This window comes from Chelonia mydas, chromosome 2 (assembly GCF_015237465.2).
Source record: "Chelonia mydas isolate rCheMyd1 chromosome 2, rCheMyd1.pri.v2, whole genome shotgun sequence".
NCBI lineage: Eukaryota > Metazoa > Chordata > Testudines > Cheloniidae > Chelonia > Chelonia mydas.
This window is the reverse complement of record NC_057850.1, coordinates 240,266,827-240,289,874: the sequence shown is the minus strand read 5'-3', so window position 1 is coordinate 240,289,874 and position 23,048 is coordinate 240,266,827. Positions and strand designations below refer to the sequence as shown.

The following is a 23,048-nucleotide window of genomic DNA, read 5'->3' as shown; positions in this document are numbered from 1 at the left end:
TCACCCCGGCATTTAACATCTATAGATTAAGATACTTTTCCTTCCATGTTGTCTTTATACAGTCCATATTTGCAGCCAAATGACATTGGACAGTGATCTTGTTGAATCACATTAACTTAGCCGCTTAATGAAAAACATCACAGGAAAACCTATGTTCTGTATGCAGTGGTATTGGTGACTTACAGAGAAGAGTGCAACCCTGTTAAGTCTGTATTGAAACCAATGCCCAGCCAGGTATTATGGGACATTAAATTGATGCAGATGACATGTGAGATCCTCAGTCTAGTTGAATTAAGATTGATGCAGGAGCTAGGGTGGAGGGCCATTACACAGGCAAGGATTGATGGAGCACAATGGCACTCCAGCCATGCCCTCGCCAAGCCCCAAAATACACCCTGTCTGGGGCGGGAGGGGTGAGGGGGAGAATGGATGTTGTAACTTGCTGTGCTAGTGGGGGTTCCTCCATTCTGGAGGAATCCGCAATTACTTTGGTAGGGAAGTTGTCCAGTTCTTTTGCACCTAGGAAGCAGAGCAAAGGAGCTAGAGATGAAAAGCAATAATCTGGTGTGATTTTCTTTGGATTAGATATCAATGGTAAACCACACAAAGATCTCACCATTCTTTTTGCAAGAATTAGGTGCCTTGCCAAGTTCCATTTGATAGCTTCTTCCTATCTAGATTGCCCCTGCAGTTTCCATTGGATAATTCCTCTCCTAAGCACTCTATTGTGCAGTACTGGTGTTGCAGAATGATTTCCACATTTCATCCCAGAGCTGGCTGCTTTTCGTTGGTATGGCATGTGAAGTAATTGCTGAGCATGAACTGAGCATGACTATGATTGGTGGATAAGATTATTATCACTTGCAGTACAAACAAACAGTTATTGAAAACAGCAGTGCTTCTCCCTGGTAGATACTTGCTAATGAATGCAAACTCATCTTAAATTCTTTCTGCAGTACTTGTTACTATGCAAAGTATAATCCTCAGTGTTTTTGTTCATTGCTTAAGACACTAAAAACAAATGACCAGGTCCTATTTAAATACTCTTAAGGGTAGTGTTCGTAAATATTGTGTGGAGTTTGACAATCCTAGTTCCCATGATATTTTTCTAAGAAGGTAACCTGTAATGTCCATACTTGTGTTTGTTAAAGTATAAAAAGTTCATTTTTGCAAAAAGCAGTTAACAGTTTCTTCAATTTTAGACTTTAATTAAAGAAAGGAAGACTGTCCAGTGTATTATACGGACTTGCTGAATTTAATCCAAACAGAATACAGAACAAACTGAAAGAAGTTTTTTCTGCCATCACACTCGTAGAACAGTATAAAGAATTCAGCTATCTGTACTTTTTTGTATGTGTGCAATGTCATCAAGTCTCAGTCTAGCATTCAGGTCCTGATAGATAAGGAAAAAAGGGATGATTTTCAAATATGTTGTTTTGGAAAGTATTTATTTGTAACTTCTAAGTCTATCCATGTATTTTGTGACAGTCAGATCCCTGATGTGGTACTGCTCTCTGAGGGAGTGCGATATATGGAGGGGATCTGCACAGGAAGTAGGTATCTCTTGAATGGGGTGCCTTGAAGCACAACTGCAAGCATCATGGAGGAGAGAGATTGTTCCTCTTCTGGTCTTCTGCAGAGATCACTAGGGAATAGCTTTGCTATCTGGCTTGTCCACTGGTTCCCAAGTTTGGGCCTAAATGATTTAAGCTCTTAAATAGTGTTATCTAAACCTATTTATTAAAAAAAGTCCATCTCTTACATTTTTACTTCCGTTAGGGCTGGGCAATAAATTCTTAACAAAACTCCTGTAAGGTGGTGGATTTAAAGCAAACTACCTTTCCTCATCCCAATTCTAGGACCCCTGATATCATAGTGGTGAGTACAATATAAGAATAAGAATATGAATAAGAAACTGAATAACAGTTGTATTATGCTATTTCTTTTAGTATGAAAATCATTTTTCCATGGATTTCTGGGAGAGGTTCCACTTTCCCTTTCACTTCCCATTGCTTTCATTTGAGATATAAATTAAGGTCTGTCCCTAGAATCTAAGACATTTTTAGGTACGTATCATTAGTATCTAGAGACTCAGTCCAACTCCCATTGAAGATAATGGCACTCTTTCAACTGACTTTAATAGGACCTGCCTTATTTTTTCAGGGCTCAATTGTGAGCCTACTGGCACGCTGAAGCAGAGAAATGTACGGAGCCCCTCTCCTCCCATGCTAACTGCATTGCCAGACCCTGAGTGGGTGGAGAACTATCACCAGAAGACTGTCACTTCCCTTCCTACACATGGGGATGCAGAGCGGGTGGAGCCACAGCTTCCCTAAAGAACAAACTATGTTGTAAAGACAGACCAAAATGCAGTGTTCACCACCAAAAAGTCATCATTTACCACCAGTTGCCACACAGTGGTATCTCAGTTATTTCCTGTCCTTATGTTTGTCTAGTTTTGGTCTTTCTGTTGCACCTCTTGCTAGAATATCTATAATATTGCACCTCTTGCTCGAATATAATGATCCACCCTCTGATTATTGAGATCACTCCAAAAACCTCATTTCTTACATGATGGCCAGGAAAAATGAGATTAACATTCATTTCAGTGTCCATGTTAACTTCCGCTTCTGAGTACTGCTGTACATCATGTCTTCTCTGTGTGTGTCTTGGAGGCCATGTTCCTCTGATTGCGGCCGCACAGGCAGATGCTGTGCCCACGGTCTTCAAGGGGGCTCCTCACAGAGACAAGAATCTGTCTACTTAGATCCAGTTGCGGCATTTTGGCCATGGATTGTAAGCTCTTTGGAGAAGGGCCTTTCTTCACTTTTGTGTCTTGTATAGCACAGTGGAGTAAATAGTGTGTATTGTGACTGTTGGCCCTTTCTTCTTCGAATGCTGGTCCCTATGGTTATTCACTGTGGGTGTGCATTTGCTTTGCATGCCTGCGTCTGAAAATTCTTCAGTAGCAGTGTCGGTTGGTCTGCACCTGTACCCCTTGCCTTCCTGTGCTGCAGACTGGGGGCATAAGGGACAGCATGAACTGTCTTTTTCTCCAGTTTCTTTTCTGCAACTTGCAGTCTAGGGTGGAACCCCCCTTTATCCGTGTCTTCTAGCTTCCTAGATCCATTGTTCCTGTAAAAACATGTAGAGTTAATTAGTTTTAATTCTTTGTAGTTTTTATAATTAGTGTTAATAGTCATAGTTTAGTTAGCTGGCATTGGGTGTGGGACCCCTCCAACGTTTGGGGCATTTATCCCCAAAGTTCCAGACTTCAAGCCTTGCCTCAGGTGCCTTCAGGTCTTCCTGGTAAACAGCCTGTGCATGAGCTGCCTTTACTGCCTGGGGGAGTCACACATCCCATCAACATGTGACATCTGCTACTCCTTTCCCCCTGTACTAGGCAGACCTGGGAGTCCAGACTTTGCAAGCACTTAACGAAGCTCTCCAGGAGGCCTTGGTTGGACCCAGTGCCTTTCTCCTCCCCACCATGTTGACTGCATCCTCCGAGTAGTGCCCCTCAGGCACCGATGGAACGCTCCAGCAGGCTCAAGGCCTCATATAAAAAGAGGCACCATGAGGGTAAGGAGAAGCACCCTCACAAGAAGACAGACAAAATGTCCCATAAGTCTGCTAAAAAGAGGGCTGCTTCCTCCCTCCCCTCAGGGCTAAATGAGACTCCACTCCCCAGAATTGGCGCATCTGGAAATCATGTGATCATTGGACAGCACTGGCGATACTGGGCGTGTCTAGTGCTCTGAAACTGTCCTCAAAACCGGTTAAGGACAGTAAGGACTGATCCCCTTTTTCACCAGCAGTTCCACACTGTGCCAAGGCAGCCATACCTGTGCCTGCACCAACGGATCCAGTACTAAAGAGTCTTGCCAGAGCTCGGTATGCCCTTCTCAAAGATATGGCAATTTACACAGATCTGGAGTCACCAATCCTGTCGGATTTGGTACTAGTGAGAGACATCACTGCACTGTTCACGTATCACTCACTGATCTCAAGCACTAGCAGACCTGTGGATGTCCTGACACTGTCAGGGATCTATTCACCTGGTTACCCTCTGGCCAAGCCATCAAAAGGTAGCCAGTACTGATGGCTTCACCCTTTGAGTTTGATGACTCTTATTCTGAAGAGGAGCAGGAGTCAGTACCTCTGGTTCCACCGATGGTTCATCCTTTGCATGTCAACCCAGATGCAGCCTCCAGAGCTATTTGGGGATCCCTACATTCATAGGACTCTTACGTAATGTCAAAGGATCAATGGTACCCACCATGGGATCTGCCCTTTATTACTGTGATCCCACCCACTGACCTTACTGAAGTGCATGGGACCCCTACTGTGGAGTCCTACACTTTGAACACCGGGGGTATTGCTCTTGTCAAAGAATACCAAAAGAACTGCCCCTGGAGCAGGGAGAGGAACAAGAGAAGTCAGAGCAACCAAAGCAGATGGTACTGCCAGATCAGCTGAAGGCCTCTTCTTCTTCATAAGCGGTACTAAGAGCTGCCAAGGAGGATCGCAGACACCCTCCAGAACCGGCTGGAGGAGGTTCAGGATCCCACACACAAGCTCCTGGTTGTTCTCCAATCGACAGCTCCCTCCAAAGTGGCACTCACTATTAATAAGGCCATTTTGATCAGCTTTTTGTGCATATGCATTTATTTGGTTTCTACTGGTTTCTTAATGCGAACAGATTTGTATTTTATGGAATTTCAAAGCTCAATTTTCTTGATACTGATAAACAAAGGTGTGTCTGGAATTTATGTCTAAGGCAAAGGGTAAGATCATTGCAGTTATTGAAAACATTACCTGTTATAGAATCTTAAATGTTTATTGCAAATGTTGTAATCCTGCTATATTCTCCTACACTAATCTGAGTGCGGTTTACAGATGGAGAAACACTGAGAAAGCTGAGCTATAAATACTGTACGATTGAGCAGCAGCCTAAGTAAGATTCCTCAGTTATTTTCTTTTTGTCCCGAAGGCAGCAACCCTATCTGGCTAAATTTGGAATTTAGCAGACAGGTTATCTGGATAAACCTCCTCTTTACATCAGACAGACACTCATTTTATCTAGTGAGGATTAGCACTAACTCCCCTTTGCTCAGATAAATTATACTTCAAAAGGGTTGCTCGAACTCCAAAATTATTAGGGCCGGTTTGGTGATTTAGGGGATTTTACTTTGTCTCCCTGCCTATTCTCACCAATCTGAAAGCGTATTTGCTTTACTTCTCTGGGCTGACTACATAACAACTTTGGGGTGTGTATTATGCTTCCCAAGCTGTTGATGAATGGAGAACTGGACAAGAACATAACTGACCGGTATATCCTCAACTCTCAAGGTAAGGCTAATCAGCTCTTTGTTGAAAGCAGCAATCAGGGATTGCTTCATCTCTCTTCTTAATCTCTTAACTTCTTGGTGCCAGCTGTTTCTGTGCATCCATTGCCAGCAGAAGAATCTGACTTCCAGGATTATTAATATCATTTGGACATTAGGCATTTGAACAGTATATTCTCCTTGCTTCAGTAATAGATTGGATGAAGTAGTTAGGACTCCCAACATCATGCTTGTGAAGGATAGTGTTTCACTTCTGCACATTTCTAGTGTTCTGCTCATCTTCTGTCAGGCTGTCATGTTTGACTGTTTAAGAGCCGTCATCTTTTCTGATTCAAATCTCACTCCTCATGGCTGCATATTTTAGTCCTAGCTGAAGAGGACCGGACTCCCTCCCAGAACTTGCAGTATTGCTTTATAATCTCTCTAAATTTGTGTTTATGTACATTTGTACATGCTTTGATATAAATAAGGATTTTTTGTCCAGACTTTTCTACTAATATTTCCACATTTCTGAGTAAAATATTTTCCATGGCCACATATGCTCTTATATGAATGCTGAGAGTGCTCTCTTTAAGAAAACAACAACAACAAAACTTGGAAGTTGCTAGTGCTTTAGATCTTCAAAGCACCATATGAATATTAGTTCATTAATCAAAAAACCTGTGCGAGGTAGGATTTGTTATTCCCCTTTTACCGCTGGAAAAAATGAGGGAGAAGTGGCTTGCCCATAGCCATGCAGGAAGTCCAAGGTAGAGCAGGGCTTGGTATTTAGGAATGTCTGATACGCAGTGCCTTGGGATGGCCTGAAGCCACACTGTGATTTGAGCAGGAGTTCCTCAGCAAGGGGGAGGAGGCAGTTAAATGAGATCCAGGCAAGGATCTTCCCTACACCGAAGAGGAGGGCAGTACCTCTAGTTCCCGCACAAAGATTTGTCCCGTTTCTTGAATATTGTAACAATGTTGGCGTGGAATTTCTTCGCAGGTCCAGATTTTGTCAAGGAGTTGGCAAAGTTTGTGCTGGAGCATTGTTTCACCAGTTTTAAAAACCACAGATGGACTGCAATCTGGGCCCATTGTTTTGTAATTTTTTTGTCTGGATAATGGCATGCTGGACTTCCTCAAAAGATGGAGGATCAGCAAGGTGTTCTATTGCTGAGCATTGTGGATTAGACTCAGTGGTGTCTTCAGAGACCATGGATTCGCAGTGTAGTAGGCTCTCAAAGTGTTGCTTCCAGCATTGTTCAATGACCGCATTGTCCTTCAGGAGGGTGGAGCCGTAAGGGGGTTGGGCCTTTGGAGATGGCCCATACATAGCTTTTGTTGCTTGAAAGAAGCTGATCATGTCATCTTGATCTACGAAACCCTGGACCTCAGAAGCCTTCTCTCGCTTATTTTTGATGTCACATAGCCTCCTTTGGACTTCGGCTTTGAGCAGTGATAAGCATCATGTTTTCGTTGGTTAGAGGACTCATTTTGCCAGTTACAGAATGCAATTCTTTTCTGTTGAATTAATGCTAGGATTTCTTTGTTTTTGTCAAACCAGTTCTGGTGCTGATGAGTGGAATATCCTATAGTTTCAGTACATTCATTTTTAAGGTGATCCCAATGCTCTTGAATGTCAGTGATGTTATCAGGCAAGTTAGAGAGTTTCTCAGACTGGTATTGCTGGAACGTCTTGCAGCTGACTTGATCTTGAAGTGCTTTGATGTTATACCACTTTTGCTTAGTTTTGGGTTATTTGTGGTGTGGTGAAGCGAGCTGCAGGTACATGATTGATCTTACTCATGGATGGTCTGTCTAACAGTGATCTATACCTCTCATGGTTCATGTTATACGGACATTGGTGTAATCTCGGGCTCTGACTATAACATAGTCAAGGAGGTGCCAGTGTTTGAACCGAAGATGTTTCCAGATGGTCTTAAATTTGTTACTCTGCCTAAAGATGGTATTTGTGATGAGCATGTCATGCTCCACACATTTGCTGAGGAGGAGAAGATCATTGGGTTTACATTTGCCACCCTTCTTTGCTGTTGTGCCACTCCAGAGTTGGGGGTCCCATCCGACTCTGGCATTGATCCTCTTCAGAGATTTCAGTTTGTCTGCCTTAGGTGTGGCTGTGAGCACTGCATCGAGAGCACGATAAAACTGCTCCTTGTTGTCTTCATCATCATCAAGTGTTGGGGCTTATGCACTGATGACTGTGGCATATTAGTTGTTGCTGAGCTTGAGCCAAAGAGTCATGAGATGCTCGTTGATCCCCATGAGAAGCTCCAGAAGCCAACTGGATATGTTATTTTTGATGGCAAAGCCAACTCGTGAATGCGTCTCTCTTCAGGTGGCTTTCCTTTCCAAAAGAAGGTGTAGCCACCTCCATCCTCTTTTAATTGGCCCTCATTGCCCCAATGAGCTGCAATATCAATGTTGAGTCTTGCCAGTTCTCTGGCAGTTATGGCAGTTCTTCTTTCTGGGCATTCACTGTGCTGAGAGTCCATAAAGGTGCAGCCATTCCAGGTGGTGAAATTCATTGTCTTGTATCTCTTGTTTCAGCCATGAAGTTGCAGATTTGTGACTGTTCCCAGAAATCACTGCTCCTGTCTTCACCACCACTCCTGTCTTCCCCAGTGCAGGGCTTTGTGCGGGTGTGAGCCCTTTGGCAGAGGCCTGCGCATGAAATCTTTTAACGTGGGGAGACCGGTGCATGGGCGGTGACCACACGTGACTTGACAGGAGGAAAACCCTGACCTAGTGGCAAGGAGATCCAAGACAACCAGGGGACCTCCTTCGTGCTGCATCCCTCATCCGCCTTCACAGACGCAAAGTGCTAAAAGGTCCTCTATATGCACCTGATCCACCGTTGGGATCTTGTGAAGTTTGGACCGCGGTTAGTCAGGAGCCTTGCCTCAGACCTGCTCGCCAAGAGGGACCCTATCAGGAATATGAAAGCTCTGGACGATGTAGCTCCAAGGGTCTTTAGCCCATGCAAGCCTCTCCACCATGACAAGGTTGTGGTCCATCAGAGAGGACCGCAACTGACACGATCTTTGTGGCATGACATATTCAGGAGAAGTGCAGAGAGCAACACCAGGAACTGTTCATGGCATTCATCGATCTAACCAAGGTCTTTGACTCTGTCAGTCGTGATGCTCTATGGAAGGTGCTGGGTAGGTTTGACTGTTCACAGAAATTCATTTCCATCATCAGACTACTCTGTGATGGGATGACTGCCACCATTCTGTGCAATGGCTCAGAAACCAAACCATTCATCATTCATACTGGTGTCAAGCAAGGCTGTGTCATTACTCTAACACTCTTCTCCATTTACCTTGCCGTGATCGTAATTCTCATCTGTGACCATCTTCCTGGTGAAATCGGGATTTAGTATTGTATGGATGGTCAACTCCTCAATCTCTGATGTCTCCAAACAAAATCTAAGATCACAAGAATTGGCATCACTGACCTTCCGTATGCAGTAACTGTCATTCTTGCACGCGCAGAGCCTGCAAACTACCCTAAACCTTTTTGCAGGTGCCTATCACAGCTGGGAAAGCCAAGGTATTCTACCAGCCCTCATCTGCACAAACTACTCTTCATACTCCACAAATCGCCATCATCAGAGAACCCCTGGAAAACGTGGACCATTTTCTATACCTTGGCAACTACCTCTCCCAAAAAGCCAGCATTGACACAAAAATTGAATACAGGATTCGCTGTGTCAGCACATCCTTTGGAAGACTACTCAAATGAGTCTTCAGTGATAGGGATCTGCAAACAGGCACCAATATCTTGGGTTACAAGGCAGTTGTCATCCCCACCTTTCTCTATGGGTGTGAGTAACCTACAGATGACATCTCAAGCGGCTGGAGTGGTTCCAACAGCGCTGCCTCAGGAGGGTTCTCAGGATCAGCTGGGAAAACCAACGCACTAACATCAGTGTTCTCTCTGCAGCCAGCATCAGCAGTATAGAAGTGCAGGTCATGAAACACCAACCCACTGGGCTGGCCACTGTGTATGTGACACTTGCCTGACACTTGCCTTCTGAAGCAAGTACTCCTTTCAGTTAAGTCGGGGAAGAAGGGCTCGTGGAGGGCAGCAGAAGCGCTTCAAAAGTACACCTTAAAAAGGGAGGTATCAATCCAACAAACTGCGAGGGCTCAGCGCGGAACAGAACACAGTTGCGCCACACGATACACCAAGCCACAGCTCACTTTGAGGAGAACAGAGGTGCTCAGGAGACAAAGACAAAGGAGGAAAGAAAGGGCACAACAGTCCAGCCAACAACTATGTCTCCTCCAAGATTACACCTGTCGCTTCTGTGAGAAAATCTGCAGGGCACAAATTGGGCTCCTCAGACACTTAAAAACCCACCAATGAACCACCGTGGCAGACATCATCCCCGCATCGAGGGATAGCCAAAGATACCCAGTCCTGTGCTTATTTCTCTACCGCACACGTTGCCTCTTTTTGAAATACGTTGATTCAGCATCTTAACTGATTATAGCTGGTCTTAGGGATTTAGCTTTGTCTCCATGCTATTTTCTCACCCATCCAAAATAAGGCTTGCTTTACGTTGGTGGCCAACCTAATTCAAACAGACATTACAAGGATTTCATTAGGTAATGTTCAGTGCTTTGATGTGTAGCAACATATATAGATCTAAAAGGCAGCATTGCCTAGTGGATAGCACACGGGATGGAGACTCAGGAGATTTGGGTTCTATTCCCAGCTCTGCTGTTGGCCTGTTGTGTGACCTTAGGAAAGTCACCGCCCTTCTTTGGGCCTCAGTTTCCCCATCTGTAAAATGAAGATAGTGATGAAAAGTGTTATATAAGAGCTAGATGACATTATTATTATTTTATTAAGAAGGCCAGAAGAGTCACAGAGGTCAGAATTGAACATGCTGGGTGTCTGATAGGGGAGGTGAGAATATCAGGTAAAAGTATAAATATGTGTCAACAAATTTCACAAATTAGAAAAAACATTTTAAATAAGCTGTGTGTGTACTCACTCGCATGTGTGGACATGAGTATTTAAAGAATCACATTTATCCTTAACTCAGTTTTAAGGCATTTAGCTCTTTATACCTCTGTATAAAGTAATTCTGGGCTAGTGATAGTGTTCTGGAGACCTGGATCGCAGTATTTAACATTACTGTCCAGTGTCATCGCAGACAGATCTTCAGCTGCTGAAAATTGACATATCTCCATTGGCTCAGTGGAGCTCCACTGATTTATAGTAGCTGAGGATCTTGTCCTCCATGTTTAAGTGGTTATTGACTTTGGTGCAGAAACACAATACTACTCTTATTCTTGAGCTGTATACCTTAATCTTGAAGAAGCAAAAGGGTGAGGGCTTGTCTATACTACCTGCCGGATCGGCGAGCAGCGATCGATCCAGCGGGGGTCGATTTATCGTGTCTAGTCCAGTCTAGACGCAATAAATCGACCCCCAAGCGCTCTCCTGTCGACTCCGGTACTCTACCGGAGCGAGAGGCGCAGGCAGAGTCGACGGAGAAGCATCAGCTGTTGACTTACCACAGTGAGGACACCACGGTGAGTAGATCTAAATACGTTGACTTCAGCTACGTTATTCACGTAGCTGAAGTTGCGTAACTTAGATCGATTCTTCCCCGCCCCACCCCCCCAGTGTAGACCAGGCCCAAGATGCACACAGCAAAGAACCAGAGTGAGTTGCAAAGAAGAGAACAGAAGTAAAGAGAAAGATACACAGAAAGAAGAGACAGACTGAGAAGAGACTTTACTATACAGGAGGTCGGATAAGATGATCTGGGGATACCTTCTGGCCTTAAACTTTATGACCTTATGAGACTTAGAAAGATTAAAAATGGACACACAGAGAAAAAGGAAAAAGCACAGCAGTGGTCCAAATGCATCTGGTAACTTGGTCAGCCACCTGAGTTTTTGGATTATGCAGGCAGCTCTAATAACTCTTCCAGTTGTAGTCTTCTACCAAATAAAAAGAAAATTAAAACAGTAAAAAGTGACAAAACAAGTTCCGAGGTCCTGTGGCTTAAGTTTGCAGAAGACTGGGTTTTGTTATTACAAATAAGATATTTGAACCAGATTCTCTTGTGGGTACCTGTCCCTGTGACAGTACAGAGGAACCAGAAAGCCAGGCCCATTTGGCCATATGGGAATTCACCTAGCATATAGAAGATTCAGAGCTGTCATGACTGGCTCCTGCATCCCTTCCCTCTCCCCCTGCCCCATTCCCCCCAGAGCTTGGACATATGTTGTCAAGTAGTGTAGGGTAGAAGAGGCTAGGGTCATAAAGCCACACAGGATCTGGCCCTTTGACCATAAATTCAATATGGACCAAAACTTTATTATTCATTGATATTAATATAATAGTACCACCTAAAGGCCAATCAGGCTTGGACCCCCGTTGTGCTAGACCAACGGTTCTCAAACTGTGAGTCAGGACCCCAAAGTGGGTCATAACCCTGTTTTAATGGGATTGCCAGGGCTGGTGTTAGACTTGCTGGGGTCTGGGCCCGAAGCCAAAGCCCAAGCCCCACTACCTGGGGTCGAAGCCCCCAACAGGGGTAGCAGGGCTCAGGCTTCGGCGTTGCCCCCACACAAAGCTCAGGCTTTGGTCCCCCCTCCTGGGGTTGTGTAGTAACTTTTGTTGTCAGAAGAGGGTTGCAGTGCAATGAAGTTTGAGAACCCCTATGCTAGACACTGTACAAAGAATCTCTGCCTCAAGAGTTTTCAACCTAACAAACAAGACATAACAGATGGATGAGAAGAACAAACAGCCTGGGGAAACAAAAATAATTGGATGTGCACAGTTCTTAGTCAGCTCAAATACTGTAGATTCTGTGACAGAATTGGAGCTGCTCTGTAATAATTTATGAATACTGTTGTCATAAATATAAAGGGAAGGGTAAACCCCTGTAAAATCCCTCCTGGCCAGAGGAAATCTCCTCTCACCTGTAAAGGGTTAAGAAGCTAAAGGTAACCTCGCTGGCACCTGACCAAAATGACCAATGAGGAGACAAGATAATTTCAAAAGCTGGGAGGAGGGAGAGAAACAAAGGGTATGTGTGTCTGTCTATATTTTGTCTTTGCCGGGGATAGACCAGGAATGAAGCCTTAGAACTTTTAGTAAGTAATCTAGCTAGGTACGTGTTAGATTATGATTTCTTTAAATGGCTGAGAAAAGAATTGTGCTGAATAGAATAACTATTTCTGTCTGTGTATCTTTTTTGTAACTTAAGGTTTTGCCTAGAGGGGTTCTCTATGTTTTGAATCTAATTACCCTGTAAAGTATTTACCATCCTGATTTTACAGGGGGGATTTTTTTTATTTCTATTTACTTCTATTTCTATTAAAAGTCTTCTTGTAAGAAAACTGAATGCTTTTTCATTGTTCTCAGATCCAAGGGTTTGGGTCTGTGGTCACCTATGCAAATTGGTGAGGCTTTTTATCCAACATTTCCCTGGAAAGGGGGGGTGCAAGTGTTGGGAGGATTGTTCATTGTTCTTAAGATCCAAGGGTCTGGGTCTGTAGTCACCTAGGCAAATTGGTGAGGCTTTTTACCAAACCTTGTCCAGGAAGTGGGGTGCAAGGTTTTGGGAAGTATTTTGGGGGGAAAGACGTGTCCAAACAGCTCTTCCCCAGTAACCAGTATTTGTTTGGTGGTGGTAGCGGCCAATCCAAGGACAAAGGGTGGAATATTTTGTACCTTGGGGAAGTTTTGACCTAAGCTGGTAAAGATAAGCTTAGGAGGTTTTTTTCATGCAGGTCCCCACATCTGTACCCTAGAGTTCAGAGTGGGGGAGGAACCTTGACATGGTGGCAGCGGTGGGATTAACCTGAAATCATTTTGAGATCCAGTTGAGATTTTTTTGAATTAGAAATACAGATTTTAAAAAGAGATTTTTTTTCCTTTGGAAAGGAAGTCCAGAAAGCAGCTTGTTTTTCTCTGCTTTGTGGCCAAGCAGAGACAAAAGGGGATTATCTTTGTGAATTGCAGGTTTTCTTTGCCTGGAGGCAGGGTACTTAACTCCTGCAGGGAAATTCACAGTCTTCCAACCCAGAGTTTTTTGTTTCTCTAAAAGTAAATAGAAGGAGGGGTGTTCTACCCATTTGCCTGGAGACAAAAGTGGCAAGGGTTTTTTTTTTTGGATTTTGATTTTTTACAAGGAGCACAAGTTTAAAAAGGAAACTTGGTTTTTCTTTGGGCTGGGTAAACAGGTTTCAAAGTAGCTGGAAGTTTTTGCTTTGATTTGGGCCCAGAGCAGAGACAAGGGAATTGTTTTTTTTTTTTTTTTTTTTTTTTTTTTTTTTTGTAGGCTGACAATCACTATCAGAGAATAGGTATTCTATTCCAGCACAGCAAAATTTTACAGCCAAGTTTTTTTTTTGTTTATTTCTAAACCTCGGGTGTAAAGTTAGTTAAAAACAGAGAGGTTAGAATGACAATATCTGCGGCTCGACTACGGCTGGAATTAGCCAGATTTCAGGCTGAGGAAAGACAAAGGGAACATGAAAGACAGATAGAACTCATGCGGCTGAAGAAGGAGGAGAAGGAACAAGAAAGGGAGGCAGCGAAAGAGGCAGCGAAAGAGGCAGAACAACACCAAGCGGCTGCTCACAGGAGAGCTATGGAAGCAAGGGACAAAGAGCTGGAGGAGAAGGAAAAAGAGAGGAAGTATGTGGAGGAGATAGAGAAGATAAAGGCTCAGGAGAATATCCCAACAAACCCTAGCTATCCTTCTCCAAGTACCACTTCCCATCCCAGAAAGTTCCCCACCTACAAAGCAGGCGATGATACTGAGGCCTTCCTAGAAAACTTCGAAAGGGCCTGCCTTGGGTACAACATCTCTACTGACCAATACATGGTAGAGCTGAGGCCGCAGCTCAGTGGACCCTTAGCTGAGGTGGCAGCTGAAATGCCTAAAGAACACATGAACAAGTATGAACTGTTTAAATCCAAGGCGAGAGTCAGAATGGGGATAACACCCGAGCAGTCTCGTCGGAGGTTCAGAGCCCTAAGGTGGAAACCAGATGTGTCATTTACCCGACATGCCTACCACATTGTGAAGCATTGGGAGGCCTGGATATCCGGAGCAAGTGTTGAATCTCCAGTAAATTTGCCCTTCCTAATGCAAATGGAACAATTCTTAGAGGGTGTTCCTGAGGAAATAGAAAGATACATCCTAGATGGGAAGCCCAAAACTGTAATCGAGGCAGGAGAGATTGGAGCCAGATGGGTGGAGGTGGCAGAGAAGAAGAAAACTGGTCGCAGTTGGAGCGGAGACCAGAAGGGACAACCCCAGACCACACCCTATTACCGGGGGCCGCCCAAAGCCCCACCTACCTCCCAAAGAACCCTCCAGACCCCTTATCGTCCCTCCACCCCGTTCTCCAGCAACCCTCCTCGCCCCAGTGACCAGTCAGCTGGACGATGTTTTAAATGTAACGAGCTGGGGCATGTAAAGGCCAACTGCCCCAAGAACCCCAACAGATTACAGTTCATTGCACCGGAATCGCACCAGAGGTCCACAGGCCCAGATACCTCCCAGATACCCTTGGAGCGGAGGGAAACTGTGAGTGTGGGCGGGAAGAAGGTCACCGCGTGGAGGGACACCGGAGCACAAGTGTCAGCTATCCATGCTTCCTTAGTGGACCCCAATTTAATCAACCCAGAGATCCAAGTGACGATTCAACCCTTCAAGTCCAACTCTTTCGATTTGCCTACAGCCAAGTTGCCTGTCCAGTACAAGGGCTGGTCCGGAACGTGGACTTTTGCAGTCTATGATGATTATCCCATCCCCATGCTGTTGGGGGAAGACTTGGCCAATCATGTGAAGCAGGCCAAGAGGGTGGGAACGGTCACCCGCAGCCAGGCTAACCAAGCCGTGAGGCCTAGCTCTGTTCCGGAAACTTCTATCAGGACCCGGTCAGAGGTGATGGATCCGGACCCCAGACCAATGTCTGCAACAGCAGTAGTGGATCCAGTCCCAGAGACCCAGACGGAACCAGTCCCAGAACCGGAACCAGCCGAACAACCAACACCAGACCTATTGCCAGCACTGAATCCAGTACTTGCAACCTCAACACCAGAGGGCCCCACCGACCCTGAACCGACAGCAGCCGATAACCCGACACAAGAGGCTCAGCCGGAGCCTGAATCCCAACATAGTTCACCAGCGGAGAGCGGTTCACAGTCAACAGAAACAGCCCCATCCCCTATATCGCTTCCAGAGGGACCAAGCCTAGGTCCACAATCCAATAAGGAACTGATGTCTCCAGCATCAAGGGAACAGTTCCAGACCGAACAGGAAGCAGATGAAAGCCTCCAGAGAGCTTGGACGGCGGCACGGAGCCACCCACCGCCTCTCAGCTCTTCTAATCGATCCAGGTTTGTTGTAGAAAGAGGACTTTTATACAAGGAAACTCTTTCTGGTGGACACCAGGAAGACTGGCATCCTCAGAGACAGTTGGTAGTTCCAACTAAATACCGGGCCAAGCTCTTGAGCTTGGCCCACGATCATCCTAGTGGCCATGCTGGGGTGAACAGGACCAAAGACCGTTTGGGGGGGTCATTCCACTGGGAGGGAATGGGCAAGGATGTTTCTACCTATGTCCAGTCTTGTGAGGTGTGCCAAAGAGTGGGAAAGCCCCAAGACCAGGTCAAAGCCCCTCTCCAGCCACTCCCCATCATTGAAGTTCCATTTCAGCGAGTAGCTGTGGATATTCTGGGTCCTTTTCCGAAAAAGACACCCAGAGGAAAGCAGTACATACTGACTTTCATGGATTTTGCCACCCGATGGCCGGAAGCAGTAGCTCTAAGCAACACCAGGGCTAAAAGTGTGTGCCAGGCACTAGCAGACATTTTTGCCAGGGTAGGTTGGCCCTCCGACATCCTCACAGATGCAGGGACTAATTTCCTGGCAGGAACTATGAAAAACCTTTGGGAAGCTCATGGGGTAAATCACTTGGTTGCCACTCCTTACCACCATCAAACAAATGGCATGGTGGAGAAGTTTAATGGAACTTTGGGGGCCATGATACGTAAATTCGTAAATGAGCACTCCAATGATTGGGACCTAGTGTTGCAGCAGTTGCTCTTTGCCTACAGAGCTGTACCACACCCCAGTTTAGGGTTTTCCCCATTTGAACTTGTATATGGCCGTGAGGTTAAGGGGCCATTGCAGTTGGTGAAGCAGCAATGGGAGGGATTTACACCTTCTCCAGGAACTAACATTCTGGACTTTGTAACCAACCTACAAAACACCCTCCGAACCTCTTTAGCCCTTGCTAAAGAAAACTTACAGGATGCTCAAAAAGAGCAAAAAGCCTGGTATGATAAACATGCCAGAGAGCGTTCCTTCAAAGTAGGGGACCAGGTCATGGTCTTAAAGGCGCTCCAGGCCCATAAAATGGAAGCATCGTGGGAAGGGCCATTCACGGTCCAGGAGCGCCTGGGAGCTGTTAATTATCTCATAGCATTCCCCACCTCCAACCGAAAGCCTAAGGTGTACCATATTAATTCTCTAAAGCCCTTTTATTCCAGAGAATTAAAGGTTTGTCAGTTTACAGCCCAGGGAGGAGACGACGCTGAGTGGCCTGAAGGTGTCTACTACGAAGGGAAATGTGCTGGTGGTGTGGAAGAGGTGAACCTCTCCATGACCCTTGGGCGTATGCAGCGACAGCAGATCCAGGAGCTGTGCACTAGCTACGCGCCAACGTTCTCAGCCACCCCAGGGCTGACTGAACGGGCATACCACTCCATTGACACAGGTAATGCTCGCCCAATTAGAGTCCAACCTTACCGGGTGTCTCCTCAAGCTAAAACTGCTATAGAACGGGAGATCCGGGATATGTTACAGATGGGTGTAATCCGCCCCTCTGAAAGTGCATGGGCATCTCCAGTGGTTCTAGTTCCCAAACCAGATGGGGAAATACGTTTTTGCGTGGACTACCGTAAGCTAAATGCTGTAACTCGCCCAGACAACTATCCAATGCCACGCACAGATGAACTATTAGAGAAACTGGGACGGGCCCAGTTCATCTCTACCTTGGACTTAACCAAGGGGTACTGGCAGGTACCGCTAGATGAATCTGCCAAGGAAAGGTCAGCCTTCACCACACATCTCGGGCTGTATGAATTTAATGTACTCCCTTTCGGGCTGCGAAATGCACCCGCCACCTTCCAAAGACTTGTGGATGGTCTCCTAGCAGGATTAGGAGAATATGCAGTCGCCTACCTTGACGATGTGGCCATATTTTCGGATTCCTGGGCAGACCACCTGGAACATCTACAAAAAGTCCTTGAGCGCATAAGGGAGGCAGGACTAACTGTTAAGGCTAAGAAGTGTCAAATAGGCCTAAACAGAGTGACTTACCTTGGACACCAGGTGGGTCAAGGAACTATCAGCCCCCTACAGGCCAAAGTGGATGCTATCCAAAAGTGGCCTGTCCCAAAGTCAAAGAAACAGGTTCAATCCTTCTTAGGCTTGGCCGGTTATTACAGACGATTTGTACCGCACTACAGCCAAATCGCCGCCCCACTGACAGACCTAACCAAAAAGAAACAGCCAAATGCGGTTCAGTGGACCGAAAAGTGTCAGAAGGCCTTTAACAAGCTTAAAGCGACACTCATGTCTGACCCTGTACTAAGGGCCCCAGACTTTGACAAACCGTTCCTAGTAACCACAGATGCGTCCGAGCGTGGTGTGGGAGCAGTTTTAATGCAGAAAGGACCTGATCAAGAATTCCACCCTGTAGTGTTTCTCAGCAAAAAACTGTCTGAGAGGGAAAGCCACTGGTCAGTCACTGAAAAAGAATGTTACGCCATTGTCTACGCTCTGGAAAAGCTACGCCCATATGTTTGGGGACGGCGTTTCCACCTGCAAACCGACCATGCTGCACTGAAGTGGCTTCACACGGTCAAAGAAAATAGCAAAAAACTTCTTCGGTGGAGTTTAGCTCTCCAAGATTTTGATTTTGACATCCAACACATCTCAGGAGCTTCTAACAAAGTGGCTGATGCACTCTCCCGTGAAAGTTTCCCAGAATCAACTGGTTAAAATCGTCCTTGAGATGTAGAAAATATTGTTAGTCTTTATGTACTTGGTAGTATATTTAGAGATGCATGTGTCTTATTAACTCTGTTTTTCCTAGAGCTCCAGGAAGAAATCCCAGCCAGTGTTTCACCCTAGCTGAGATTTGGGGGGCGTGTCATAAATATAAAGGGAAGGGTAAACCCCTGTAAAATCCCTCCTGGCCAGAGGAAATCTCCTCTCACCTGTAAAGGGTTAAGAAGCTAAAGGTAACCTCGCTGGCACCTGACCAAAATGACCAATGAGGAGACAAGATAATTTCAAAAGCTGGGAGGAGGGAGAGAAACAAAGGGTATGTGTGTCTGTCTATATTTTGTCTTTGCCGGGGATAGACCAGGAATGAAGCCTTAGAACTTTTAGTAAGTAATCTAGCTAGGTACGTGTTAGATTATGATTTCTTTAAATGGCTGAGAAAAGAATTGTGCTGAATAGAATAACTATTTCTGTCTGTGTATCTTTTTTGTAACTTAAGGTTTTGCCTAGAGGGGTTCTCTATGTTTTGAATCTAATTACCCTGTAAAGTATTTACCATCCTGATTTTACAGGGGGGATTTTTTTTATTTCTATTTACTTCTATTTCTATTAAAAGTCTTCTTGTAAGAAAACTGAATGCTTTTTCATTGTTCTCAGATCCAAGGGTTTGGGTCTGTGGTCACCTATGCAAATTGGTGAGGCTTTTTATCCAACATTTCCCTGGAAAGGGGGGGTGCAAGTGTTGGGAGGATTGTTCATTGTTCTTAAGATCCAAGGGTCTGGGTCTGTAGTCACCTAGGCAAATTGGTGAGGCTTTTTACCAAACCTTGTCCAGGAAGTGGGGTGCAAGGTTTTGGGAAGTATTTTGGGGGGAAAGACGTGTCCAAACAGCTCTTCCCCAGTAACCAGTATTTGTTTGGTGGTGGTAGCGGCCAATCCAAGGACAAAGGGTGGAATATTTTGTACCTTGGGGAAGTTTTGACCTAAGCTGGTAAAGATAAGCTTAGGAGGTTTTTTTCATGCAGGTCCCCACATCTGTACCCTAGAGTTCAGAGTGGGGGAGGAACCTTGACAACTGTATATTGACCTAGTTATTGGGATGGTCACTGTAAGAATATTAGAGACAAGGTAAGTGAAGTAATATCTTTTATTGGTCCAAGAGGCTGAGACACGGGGACACTGGGATATCTGAAGAAGTTAGGCCTGCCTAGATTACCATCAGGGATGGTAAGCCTTTAGGTAAGGCAGACATGCATGTCAACTATTTTAAAATTCTTTTTCTCTAAGTGCTTTGTTTCCACAGTTTAAAATAAACAATAATTTTGTGTTGAGGACTCTTTTGTCACTAATTCGCACTGGTTACTCCTTCCTTAAGGGAGGAACTGCAGGTGCTAGAACTCACTCTGACCTGCTCGGTAAGCACAACTGACGCACTGGATACTGTAGCCCAGAGTTTGGTCTAAGAGTGGGAGAACTACGGAACTGCACCACAGGCTAGCTGAAGGCACCTTATGGGGTGCACTCAGAGAGACCAGAAAGGGAACAGAAGTGTAGCTAACCTTGTAACTGTGACAGACACATAGCTAGAAAAATACAAACACAAAATAGATATTTGCCACTGATTACAGCTCAGACCCTGCACAATTCAGTCATTCACTTGACTGCTGCTCACTTCTTCTTCTACACACAGACCAGAAACAGTAATGGCTCATAAACATCATTTTGGACCTTTGTGGGTTTTTTTAATAAAACTAGTAATGTTCTTGCACTGCATTTGTTGTGAATGGAGAATCATTTACTTTATTTCAAGTTAACATTGTTTTTGCCTGGGAATAACAAATTACAGTTGGGCAAACATTTCATATACCAGACCAAATCTAACTAGTGTTTCTTTTGTCTGCAGATGACTTAATTGCCTAATAGCCTATTGTACATACTTTGCTCTTGCCAGTGTAGTTGAGAGTGGCCATTCCAAGTTGGCAACCTCAAGCACAGGAAAGAGACAAGTTATTACCATAACTGGGGAAGCTCTTGGGGTTTCATGTTTGGTGCATGAATTTCATTGTTCATGATTGTCCTGTCTCCTTCAGATTAATTAATGCACTGTATTCTATTCCTAGCTGCACTCTATACTATGGTCTGTATGAGTAAAATTGTTGAAACTAGCAGTTTCAGAGTGTGTAAAGCACTATGCTCTCTTAGATAGGGACTGAAGGTGGTATAGAGTTCATCCTGTATCTAAAAGTACCAGTGGCTGGTTAGTGGTCAGCTTTGAGAATCTTTTTGGAAAATCCCTCTGCAATACCACTACACTCAGACTCCTCTAAGCACTTACACAGTGGAGAACCTACTAGGGAAACAACCTGAGTTTGGAAGGAGGGGTAACATTGCACAAGTTAAAAAAAACTTGGCAACTGCTATGATACTAAATCAGTTAATAAAATGTATATTTTTTTACTCCCAACTGTAAAAAAGGGATTGGTAACATTTAGATTTAAAGACTATTACTTAAGGACTTCTTTTGTGCTTTGTGTGCAGGTATATGTCTCGAGTCCATGGTATGCATCCAAAAGAGACCACACGTCAGTTGAGCTTAGCAGTGAAGGATGGTCTTATTGTTGAAACCCTGACTGTGGGATGTAAGGGATCAAAAGCTGGTATTGAACAAGAAGGATACTGGTTGCCAGGAGATGAGATTGTGAGTATTATATCTAGAAGAAATTAAATCATGTTTCCTGGTATGTTGACATGGAGCCTATTTGAATTTCCATTAACAGTTATTTATAGATGATCTATTGATGTTACTTGTGAACAATGAAATGATGTTTTATAAGCACAGTTTTATTATTTAAATCTTGCACTGAAAAGATTTTTTTTTAAAGTCCTCCCTGTTCCATAGAAATCCTGCCTTGTAGGGCTCTAGATCCGCTCCCATGGAACACTGTCTGTGGCTTTACCCAGTTTTGCTCATTTACTCCTTTCTGTGACATAACTTCACCTCTCCTATGGTCATATGTGGAGATTCTCAACACAAACCTTACTGGTGTCACTTTGACTCCTCTGACATCTTCAGATATCCAGAGTGATCCTTAAAGGAATATATCTATTTTAAAAGGAGAGTGTTGATTTGAGGGTGTTTTAATCTGAGGGGGAAAAATTAGCTCTTTTCAAGGAAAAATTGTATTTATATACCCCCAAGCCAACCCCCAAAATAATGCAACAATAACAAAACCTGTGTTATACCAGATGTCTGCAAACAGTCTGGAAATCTATCGTGGTACACTTTTTTAGCTATAAGCCTCCAAAAATTGGTTCAGGAAATATATACGGTGACTAAATCTAATTAATCAGGTTGAAAGACTAGCTTGGCTGTTCACAATATTTCTAATTTCCTGCCTAAAAAATTGCTGTGTTTTTAAAGAGAGGATGGTAAATATGTAGGTGCAAAATATGAGAGTCATGCTGCTAACTGTTATTCTGAATGCCTTTCTTTTTATTTCTTAGCAATGGAGTAACTTAAAAAAATTATCAAAAGTCTCACAATGGCCACTGTCTTCATGGGTCATTCAAACAATTCTGGTACTTCTGCTACTTCAGTAGCAACAATTAATTAACAAAAACTGGACCCAATCATGCAAGCCCCCTCATGCAAACTCATAACATTGGAGTGAATAACTCAGGTCATTGGAGTTTCATACAGATGCGCTATCTTCACTGCAGAGTTAAGGCAAGTTATTTACACTTGAGTTAGTCAAATGAGAGTCGCCACACTGCAAAATAACACTGGAACTGCTCAGAGTGATTGGATTAGCAGCACAGAGTGTTTGTGTTAGCAGTTGATGGGTTGTGCTAACTTGAGCTGTAGTTTATATCTCCTGACAGGTCAGCCAACATGAGTTAAGGGTTTTGTGTGTGGATGGGACTTGAATTAAGGGCAACAATCAAGTTAACTCAGCAGTAAAGATAAGCCCTACAGAGGGCTCATAGAAGCCATGTTGGCATGAAATGGAGCTATATATGTTGGAGGAATTATACACAAACAGAGCCATATTGATTTCTGTTCCATTCCAAATACAGGAAGTAAAATATGTCTTGGACAAACAGAAATGTCTTCGCAGAAGATCCTGTAAATCGCTTAACATGCTAAACTCCGCTGACCTCACTAGAAACTGAGGGCACTCAGGCCTTGTACGATCAGATTCTAAGAGTATGTCTGCACGGCGATAGAAGACTCACAGCACAGCCACAGTCAGTTGAGTCAGGCTCATAGGCCTTGGATTGTGGGGTGCTAAAATTGCAGGGTAGACGTTAGGGCTTGGTCTGGACCCCGGGCTCTGAGACCCTTCACCCTCGCGGAGTCTCAGAGCCCAGACTCCAGACAGAGCCCAAACATCTACACTGCAATTTTATCTGCACAGCCCAACCCCTGCAAGCGTAAGTCAGCTAACCCGGGCTCTGAGACTTGGTGCCACAGGCTTTTTTTTGCAGTGTGGACATATCCTTAGAAACTTACGGAAAACTTGTTGAAGTCAATGGAAAGACTTCCACTGACTATGCATCACACACACAGTCAGTAAAGAAAAATTGTTTCAAGGGGTTAACAAAGAAAACTCACTCCCAGATATAAAAAATTACTT

At 44.5% G+C, this 23,048-nt stretch overlaps 1 protein-coding gene and 1 long non-coding RNA gene across 51 annotated transcripts in view; both read left to right on the top strand.

The window, feature by feature from the left end:
* The window catches only part of ZMYND11 (zinc finger MYND-type containing 11), a 171,519-nt gene that overhangs the window by 98,403 nt on the left and 50,068 nt on the right, over window positions 1–23,048 (top strand). For 49 of the 50 annotated variants that reach the window (XM_043541531.1, XM_043541513.1, XM_043541541.1 and 46 more), the window contains one exon: window positions 20,950–21,109. In XM_043541531.1, coding sequence (XP_043397466.1) covers window positions 20,950–21,109 — 160 coding nt within the window. Of the gene's footprint in view, window positions 1–6,599; window positions 6,604–19,534; window positions 19,540–20,949; window positions 21,110–23,048 lie in introns of those variants that run through there. The other variant, XM_043541538.1, reaches the window with a different exon arrangement.
* On the top strand, window positions 1,245–3,615 carry LOC122464770. Its single transcript, XR_006289119.1, has 3 exons — window positions 1,245–2,066; window positions 2,164–2,204; window positions 3,404–3,615. It is a non-coding gene; the product is annotated as an uncharacterized LOC122464770 (long non-coding RNA).